Below are 10,203 nucleotides of genomic sequence, written 5' to 3'. Positions count from 1 at the left end.
TGTTTGTAGTTCAGCGGAGCCGCTGAAGCTCATCGCTGTCATGTAACTGAAACTAGTGAAACTAGTGAACCTCTGTAGCAACACTCTCTCTCCTGGTCTTTACACGGTTCTTCCTTTCCATTTCCAGCAGCGACACCTTTTCTTCTTCTTCCCTCTCTCTTCTGGTGCGTCTGCTGCTCCTCCACATCTTGTCATGTGGGTGATAGCACTTCTTCTTCTGTGGTGGTGGGGGGGGACCTCACTAGTTAATCCAGAGACACTAATCTCCCTTTAAAGGGACTGTTTAGTGTTTGTAACTCTTTACAGGTGTATATCTATCGGGTTGGGATCCCATGTGCGTTCTGCGTGTGGCTACGCTGTTCAGACCGCTCCGCTGCCTGCTTGCCTTCACTCACACAACGCACGCGTTCTCTCTCCCACCTCTCACGTGCATGCTGCTCACTCCACACTGCAGAAGAGTTAGTGTAGCTCTGAGAATATCTAGTGAATGTTCAGTGGACGTTTGTGCAGAAATAACTGCTGCAGCTCCTCCAGACCAACAGAGGTTTCCCGTGTCTTGTGAAGTGACGGGGCTCCGCAGAGAGAAACGTTATCGTCTCCCCCGTTCCCTCCGGCCGCGGTCGGGAGGCTGAGGCGGGAAAAGCCAACACTAGGATCAGCATTGATTCATGGAGAGACCTTGTCTGGTCAGCTAACATTACTGCCAAGCAGCTGAAATATAGAGTGATATTGTGCTTTTTAGCTGACGTGTGTCTCCTCACTGTGTTGAGCGATGCTCCTTCATGTCTATGTAGAGCGAGCACAAGCGCCAGCAACAGGACGCTGACTTTAGTTGACTTAACGGACACAGGGTGAAGCTGTTAACAACACATTATGATTCTTACTAACAGGCCCTTTAAGGTTCATTTTGAACAGATAATAAATGTGTGATTAATCACGGTTAACTTTGGACAATCATGTGATAAATGCTGATTATATGTTTGAATGGATTTACCAGCAGCCTCTCTCTAAACCTAACTAAGTGCTTTCCTGTGAAGACGGAACTTTATTTTGCAAAGACTCTGGAGCAGAAAGTGACGCTGGACATTCGTAAGAAAACGCACAAAGACACGAGGAATGACTTTTCTTAAGACATCGTTGTTTGAGGACACGAAGTCCGATCACATCCAGAAGACTAGTTTACATTAATACAGATATCATTATGAATTATTAACACACAGCAGAGAGAACCACTGGTGAGCTGTAATGGGCTCATCCTCCCTTCCTCTCCTCCTCCTCCTCCTCCTCCTCCTCCCTCCTCTCCTGCTCCTCTTCTTCCTCCTCCTCCTCCTCCTCCTCCTCCTCTCCTGCTCCTCTTCTTCCTCCTCCTCCTCCTCTCCTCCTCCCTCTCCTGCTCTCTTCTTCTCCTCCTCCTCTCCTCCTCCTCCTCCTCCTCCTCCTCCTCCTCCTCCTCCTCCTCGTCCTCCTCTTCCTCCTCCTCCTCCTCTTCCTCCTCCTCCTCCTCCTCTTCCTTCTCCTCCTCTTGTTCCTCCTCCTCCTCCTTCTCCTCCTCCTCCTCCTCCTCCTCCTCCTCCTCCTCCTCCTCTCCTGCTCCTCTTCCTCCTCCTCCTCCTCTTCCTCCTCTCCTCTTCCTTCTCCTCCTCTTGTTCCTCCCCCTCCTCCTCCTCTCCTGCTCCTCTCTTCCTCCTCCTCCTCCTCCTCCTCTTCCTTCCTCCTCCTCCTCCTCTTCCTCCTCCTCCTCTCCTGCTCCTCTTCCCCTCCTCCCTCCTCCTTCCTTCCTCCTCCTCCTCCTCTTCCTTCTCCTCCTCTTCCTCCTCCTCCTCTTCTCTCTCTCTCTTTCTCTCTCTCAGGTGATTTATTGGTTGTCAGGTTGTTCTCTGCTGCAGGGGCTTCTGGGACGCCGTCAAGGTGCCCAGTGGTCAAGTGATGACAAGTGTGTGTGTGGATGTGTGTGTGTGTTAGAGTGTGTGTGTGTGTGAGTGTGTGTGTGTGTTACAGTGTGTGGATCATCTGCCTGCAGCGACATCATCACCATCATCTTTAGACAAATTTAGTTTAGATTAATTAACATTAAGATTAATTTACCAGCCACATGATGTAGTGACCGGCCTGCAGCTGCACACCACATGAATGTGTGTGTGTGTGTGTGTGTGTGTGTGTGTGTGTGTGTGTGTGTGTGTGTGTGTGTGTGTGTGTCTGTGTGTGTGTGTGTGTGTGTGTGTGTGTCTGTGTGTCTGTGTGTGTGTGTGTGTGTGTCTGTGTGTGTGTGTGTGTGTGTGTGTGTGTGTGTCTGTGTGTGTGTCTGTGTGTGTGTGTGTGTGTGTGTGTGTGTGTGTGTGTCTGTGTGTGTGTGTGTGTGTGTGTGTGTGTCTGTGTGTGTGTGTGTGTCTGTGTGTGTGTGTGTGTGTGTGTGTGTGTGTCTGTGTGTGTGTGTGTGTGTGTTGTGTGTGTGTGTGTGTGTGTGTGTGTGTGTGTGTGTGTGTGTCTGTGTGTGTGTGTGTGTGTGTGTGTGTGTGTGTGTGTGTGTGTGTGCGCGTGCAGACCTGCTTGCCGTCGGCCATGTTGCAGGGCATCAGCAGGACCTGTGAGGCGGGGAAGGTGGTGGACAGAGACAGACAGAGCTGCTGCTGGCGGATCTGCTGCCCGTGAGTGTACACCCACTGCTGGAGACACACAGGAAGACAGAGTTCACCACTTATTTACTTTTTATCTTTTCACTGTTTCAGATGTTGTTTGTCACTTCGGCTTTTTGAAAGTTGACATTTGTGAGAGCCGCTTCGGCTTCGGTTTGTTTCTGATAAGAAGTCATGAAGATAAAGTCGTTCAGGGAGAAGAGAAATGTTTGTCCTCCCCAGAATGTAGCGTCAGTTTAGAGCGTTATTTAAACTCCTCCATGACAAGTTAGTTTGACATGGCTGGTACCGATGTATGCATCAGGCTATTTCAGACATTTATCAAACATTTTTCAGACTTTTTTTTGTACAATTTCTTTTTTTTTTTTTACATTTTTCGGAAAAATTTTCAGACTTTTCTTTCGGAGATTATTTTTGAAAATATTTTTCAGACTTTTTTTTTTAACAAAAACAAGACGTTTGAGGACGTCATCTTGGGCTTTGAGAAACACTGATCAACATTTTTCACCATTTTATAGACCAAACAACTAATCGATTACTTGAGAAAATAATCATAACAATGAAAATAATGGTTAGTTACAGCGCTAGAGAATATAATATCATAATATAGGAATGACATAATGATGATATATATCATAGTATCATGCAGTAAGACATACTGGTATCACACCAGGATCTTCACTCCAGCTTTAAAACTGAACCTCTGAAATATTGAATGCGTTAAAGAAATTAATGGCGTTAAAAAGAATTTGCGTTAACGTGTTATTATCACGTTAATTTTAACAGCTCTATAGAAATACAATAATACAGATAGAGATGCAAGGTCTATAATACTCACACACAGACACAGCGGCAGCAGTTAGTGCTGATGTGTATTCACAACCACGCTGACAGTCTGACACACTGTTATAGGCAACAGATACTGAGGAGGTCAAAGGTCAAAGTAACGGCGTCCTGATGTTTTAATAATCACGGAGGAGGGAAACGTGTTGGGAAAGAGAATCGGAGCTGAGAGGAGAAACAGTGAGTGTGTAACTAGGTCAGGGTTATTATGGGTTATCCATGGCACCACGTATTATAGTCAGTGATTTAATAACAGCAAAGTTAACTATTTGAATTATCGCCACGTTATCATTACAAGATAAGACGTCAATAATCAGTAATAGAGCGAACACGTAACCCTTTGAACTCTGCAGTAGAAACGGTCTTCGTTGGTATTTTTCATTATTGTGATGTCAAATGTTTCATGTCCCTAAAATCTGCTCCACCTCAGTTATAAAGTTATGTCACTCAATAAACCGTAATAATGGACAGAAGCATTGAAAAGTCTTTTTCTCAGAGGTTGGTCGGTGATGGGACGGTGGGAGGTCTCTTTTTAAAGCAGCTCGATGATTTATGGAGTTTTATCTTGAATAGCTCGACGCTGCAGGCTTTATTTCACCGTAACATTCATTTATTGAACTGCAGCAAAGAGAGAATGACATCGGAGGTTAATTGGTGCTGCAGCTCAGCGGGACAGAGACTAGAGAGAAACCAGAGAGAGACCAGAGAGAAACCAGAGAGAAACCAGAGAGAGACCAGAGAGAGACCAGAGAGAGACCTGAGAGAAACCAGAGAGACCAGAGAGAATCCAGAGAGAATCCAGAGAGAGACCAGAGAGAAACCAGAGAGAGACCAGAGAGAGACCAGAGAGAAACCAGAGAGAGACCAGAGAGAGACCAGAGAGAAACCAGAGAGAGACCAGAGAGAGACCAGAGAGAAACCAGAGAGAAACCAGAGAGAGACCAGAGAGAGACCAGAGAGAGACCAGAGAGAAACCAGAGAGACCAGAGAGAGAACAGAGAGAGACCAGAGAGAAACCAGAGAGAGACCAGAGAGAGACCAGAGAGAGACCAGAGAGAAACCAGAGAGAGACCAGAGAGAGACCAGAGAGAAACCAGAGAGAGACCAGAGAGAGACCAGAGAGAAACCAGAGAGAGACCAGAGAGAGACCAGAGAGAATCCAGAGAGAGACCAGAGAGAAACCAGAGAGAGACCAGAGAGAAACCAGAGAGAGACCAGAGAGAGACCAGAGAGAGACCTGAGAGAAACCAGAGAGACCAGAGAGAATCCAGAGAGAATCCAGAGAGACCAGAGAAACCAGAGAGAGACCAGAGAGAGACCAGAGAGAAACCAGAGAGAGACCAGAGAGAGACCAGAGAGAAACCAGAGAGAAACCAGAGAGAGACCAGAGAGAAACCAGAGAGAGACCAGAGAGAGACCAGAGAGAGACCAGAGAGAAACCAGAGAGAGACCAGAGAGAGACCAGAGAGAGACCAGAGAGAAACCAGAGAGAGACCAGAGAGAGACCAGAGAGAAACCAGAGAGAAACCAGAGAGAGACCAGAGAGAGACCAGAGAGAGACCAGAGAGAAACCAGAGAGAGACCAGAGAGAAACCAGAGAGAGACCAGAGAGAGACCAGAGAGAAACCAGAGAGAAACCAGAGAGAGACCAGAGAGAGACCAGAGAGAGACCAGAGAGAAACCAGAGAGAGACCAGAGAGAGACCAGAGAGAAACCAGAGAGAGACCAGAGAGAGACCAGAGAGAAACCAGAGAGAGACCAGAGAGAAACCAGAGAGAGACCAGAGAGAATCCAGAGAGAGACCAGAGAGAGACCAGAGAGACCAGAGAGAGACCAGAGAGAGACCAGAGAGAGACCTGAGAGAAACCAGAGAGACCAGAGAGAATCCAGAGAGAATCCAGAGAGAGACCAGAGAGAAACCAGAGAGAGACCAGAGAGAGACCAGAGAGAGACCAGAGAGAGACCAGAGAGAAACCAGAGAGAGACCAGAGAGAAACCAGAGAGACACCAGAGAGACCAGAGAGAAACCAGAGAGAGACCAGAGAGAGACCAGAGAGAAACCAGAGAGAGACCAGAGAGAGACCAGAGAGAAACCAGAGAGAGACCAGAGAGAAACCAGAGAGACACCCGAGAGAAACCAGAGAGACACCAGAGAGAAACCAGAGAGAGACCAGAGAGACACCAGAGAGAGACCAGAGAGACACCAGAGAGAAACCAGAGAGAGACCAGAGAGAAACCAGAGAGACCAGAGAGAAACCAGAGAGACACCAGAGAGACCAGAGAGAACCCAGAGAGACCAGAGAGAAACCAGAGAGACACCAGAGAGAGACCAGAGAGAAACCAGAGAGAGACCAGAGAGAGACCAGAGAGAGACCAGAGAGAAACCAGAGAGAAACCAGAGAGAGACCAGAGAGAAACCAGAGAGAAACCAGAGAGACCAGAGAGACCAGAGAGAAACCAGAGAGAGACCAGAGAGAAACCAGAGAGAGACCAGAGAGAAACCAGAGAGACCAGAGAGAGACCAGAGAGAGACCAGAGAGAGACCAGAGAGAAACCAGAGAGAGACCAGAGAGAGACCAGAGAGAAACCAGAGAGAGACCAGAGAGAAACCAGAGAGAGACCAGAGAGAGACCAGAGAGAAACCAGAGAGAGACCAGAGAGCGACCAGAGAGAAACCAGAGAGAGACCAGAGAGAGACCAGAGAGAAACCAGAGAGAGACCAGAGAGAGACCAGAGAGAGACCAGAGAGAGACCAGAGAGAAACCAGAGAGACACCAGAGAGAAACCAGAGAGAGACCAGAGAGAGACCAGAGAGAGACCAGAGAGAAACCAGAGAGAGACCAGAGAGAGACCAGAGAGAGACCAGAGAGAAACCAGAGAGACCAGAGAGAAACCAGAGAGAGACCTGAGAGAGACCAGAGAGAAACCAGAGAGAGACCAGAGAGAGACCAGAGAGAGACCAGAGAGAAACCAGAGAGACCAGAGAGAATCCAGAGAGAATCCAGAGAGAGACCAGAGAGAAACCAGAGAGAAACCAGAGAGAGACCAGAGAGAGACCAGAGAGAGACCAGAGAGAGACCAGAGAGATACCAGAGAGAAACCAGAGAGAGACCAGAGAGAAACCAGAGAGACACCAGAGAGACACCAGAGAGAAACCAGAGAGAGACCAGAGAGAAACCAGAGAGAGACCAGAGAGAAACCAGAGAGAGACCAGAGAGAGACCAGAGAGAAACCAGAGAGACACCAGAGAGAAACCAGAGAGACACCAGAGAGACACCAGAGAGAGACCAGAGAGAAACCAGAGAGAGACCAGAGAGAAACCAGAGAGACCAGAGAGAAACCAGAGAGACACCAGAGAGAGACCAGAGAGAGACCAGAGAGAAACCAGAGAGAGACCAGAGAGAGACCAGAGAGAAACCAGAGAGAAACCAGAGAGAAACCAGAGAGACCAGAGAGAAACCAGAGAGAGACCAGAGAGAGACCAGAGAGAAACCAGAGAGAAACCAGAGAGAGACCAGAGAGAGACCAGAGAGAAACCAGAGAGAGACCAGAGAGAAACCAGAGAGAGACCAGAGAGAGACCAGAGAGACCAGAGAGAGACCAGAGAGAAACCAGAGAGAGACCAGAGAGAAACCAGAGAGAGACCAGAGAGACCAGAGAGAGACCAGAGAGAGACCAGAGAGAAACCAGAGAGAGACCAGAGAGACCAGAGAGAGACCAGAGAGAGACCAGAGAGAGACCAGAGAGAAACCAGAGAGACCAGAGAGAGACCAGAGAGAAACCAGAGAGAGACCAGAGAGAGACCAGAGAGAAACCAGAGAGAGACCAGAGAGAGACCAGAGAGAGACCAGAGAGAAACCAGAGAGAGACCAGAGAGAGACCAGAGAGAGCAGAGAGAGACCAGAGAGAAACCAGAGAGAGACCTGAGAGAGACCAGAGAGAGACCAGAGAGAAACCAGAGAGAGACCTGAGAGAGACCAGAGAGAGACCAGAGGGAGACCAGAGAGAAACCAGAGAGAGACCAGAGAGAGACCAGAGAGAGACCAGAGAGAAACCAGAGAGAGACCTGAGAGAGACCAGAGAGAGACCAGAGAGAATCCAGAGAGAGACCAGAGAGAAACCAGAGAGAGACCAGAGAGAGACCAGAGAGAAACCAGAGAGAGACCAGAGAGAGACCAGAGAGAGACCAGAGAGAGACCTGAGAGAAACCAGAGAGACCAGAGAGAATCCAGAGAGAATCCAGAGAGAGACCAGAGAGAAACCAGAGAGAAACCAGAGAGAGACCAGAGAGAGACCAGAGAGAAACCAGAGAGAGACCAGAGAGAGACCAGAGAGAGACCAGAGAGAAACCAGAGAGAGACCAGAGAGAAACCAGAGAGACACCAGAGAGAAACCAGAGAGACACCAGAGAGAAACCAGAGAGACACCAGAGAGACACCAGAGAGAGACCAGAGAGAAACCAGAGAGAGACCAGAGAGAAACCAGAGAGACCAGAGAGAAACCAGAGAGACACCAGAGAGACCAGAGAGAGACCAGAGAGAAACCAGAGAGAGACCAGAGAGAGACCAGAGAGAAACCAGAGAGAAACCAGAGAGACCAGAGAGAAACCAGAGAGAGACCAGAGAGAGACCAGAGAGAAACCAGAGAGAAACCAGAGAGACCAGAGAGAAACCAGAGAGAGACCAGAGAGAAACCAGAGAGAGACCAGAGAGAAACCAGAGAGACCAGAGAGAGACCAGAGAGAGACCAGAGAGAGACCAGAGAGAAACCAGAGAGAAACCAGAGAGACCAGAGAGAGACCAGAGAGAGACCAGAGAGAGACCAGAGAGAAACCAGAGAGACACCAGAGAGAGACCAGAGAGAAACCAGAGAGAGACCAGAGAGAGACCAGAGAGAAACCAGAGAGATGTCATTCGAACACATTTAGAGCAACATCAGTCTGTTATCTTCAGATACTTCTACTAATGTTTGGTTTCTCTTTTAACTTCATTTTGTCACTAAGTTCTTTAACGCATTAACACAACGTGCGACACATCGGGTTCAGTTCTAAAGCTAGAGTGAAGATCCTGGTATCATCTGAAACTATAAAACCTGACGAATCCATCGGTACCAACCAGGTCATACTAGCTTGTTATGAAGGAGGTTAAATAACGCTACGAAGTTACGCTAAATTCTGGCGAGTAAAAACTGTCATGGCCATTTTCAAAGGCTGGAAAAAAGTAAAAAAAAATATCCGGAAAAGACCGACAAAAAAGTTAAATTTACGTCCGACAAATGTACGAAAAAAGTACCAAAAATGTCAGAGTATTTTTAAACAGCGGTATTACTATAGATACAGTATACTACTATATTGTTAATTGATTTACAATAATAAATATATACATACATTTACATAAAGCAGCATATCTGTCCACTCCCATGTTGATAAGAGGATTAAATACTGGACTGATCTCCTTTAAGGTTCATTTAGAACAGATACAACATGTGACATTAATCATTATTAACTATTTTTATAGATTGACAGCCCTTATTTTTATATACGTTATATAAAATATATAACTAATTGCATATTATTAATATTATATGTATCTTATTAGAGCTATACATATAATGCATTTCTTATATACACAATAACTAAAGTTAATTGCACTGTCGGTTTTGCACATTTATACACACTGTGCAGCGTGGATGTTTTCTAACTTTGACTCACTTTGTATATTTGATCTGCTTCCTCTCTGCGTCCTCTCCTGCTCTGCTGTAATATTTAATATCCTAAAGGGGTATCTCATCTTACTTGATCTCATTCAAGCACAGCGAGTCTCAGCGTTTCTAAATCAGAGACCAACTGTTAAGTGAATATCTTGAGGTAGACGAGGCGATTAGAGGAATGATTTGAGAGATGAAGCCGTGCTTCGGCAGGTTAGTAGAGTTATTAATGTAATCAGAGTTGTTGTTGTGCAGGTCAGAGCTGAAACAGAGACTGTGAGCTCAGCAGAAACGTTCCCACCATGGATAAAAGGTTAAAAACAAAGTGCACTAAGGCTGATCATAACGTCGACTCCTGCAGCCTCGCTTTCTGTTTCAGCTTTATTCTAATAACCAGCAGACCGAGCTTCATCGTGTTCACATGCACAGTAGAAACTTCATGCTTTCACACGCTTTGAGCCAGAATGTGTTCAGGATGATGTTTCTGTGGCTCAGTGGGTCGTATTTCAGACCCGGCCGTCACTCTCCTCATACACAGCTGTCAGCCTCACATCTGGTGGAACGAGAGAGGTGTGATGGAACAGCAGAGAACATTAGAATCCTGATGACTGACATTAGAAGAGGTCTGTTTTCTGCTGGTGTGGGTTTATAAATTGGTCTCTCTGCTTCTCTGCGGTGGATTTCTTCCTGTTTGTGAACGCTGGCTGGTTCTAAAGAAACGCTCTGAAACCAGAATATTAATGTTTACAGTGAAACTTATGAAGTTATTAAGTTCTAATGGACTCTGTTGTAGCTGCTGGAGATGTCTCAATAGGATCAACACGCTCTCTATCAATCTATAAAGTGTATTTCCTTCAGAATAATAATCTGACAGATGCTGTGATCACCTAGAAACGACATAAACGTGTAACTAAGTTGTGATGAAACTCTTCATCCAGCTGCTGTTTGGAATGAACATCTGCTCACGACTGAAAACCTGATTAGACGACTTGTTAAAGTTTTATAAACTGTATTGTGTAAA

General features: G+C 46.6%; 1 protein-coding gene and 1 long non-coding RNA gene across 2 annotated transcripts in view; one reads left to right on the top strand and one right to left on the bottom strand.

The window, feature by feature from the left end:
• The window catches only part of LOC141755958 (uncharacterized), a 169,766-nt gene that overhangs the window by 41,424 nt on the left and 118,139 nt on the right, over positions 1–10,203 (top strand). The gene's annotated exons all lie outside the window — the stretch shown is intronic.
• Positions 2,448–10,203, bottom strand: part of galnt14 (UDP-N-acetyl-alpha-D-galactosamine:polypeptide N-acetylgalactosaminyltransferase 14 (GalNAc-T14)) — a gene marked incomplete at its 3' end in the record, with an annotated part of 66,902 nt that continues 59,146 nt past the window's right edge. The window contains exon 12 of the mRNA XM_074616452.1: positions 2,448–2,663. Within this exon, the coding sequence (XP_074472553.1) occupies positions 2,448–2,663 (216 nt within the window). The remainder of the gene's footprint in view (positions 2,664–10,203) is intronic.

The sequence above is a fragment of the Sebastes fasciatus genome, chromosome 18, assembly GCF_043250625.1.
Source record: "Sebastes fasciatus isolate fSebFas1 chromosome 18, fSebFas1.pri, whole genome shotgun sequence".
Classification (NCBI taxonomy): domain Eukaryota; kingdom Metazoa; phylum Chordata; class Actinopteri; order Perciformes; family Sebastidae; genus Sebastes; species Sebastes fasciatus.
This window is presented reverse-complemented; position numbering and strand designations above follow the sequence as displayed.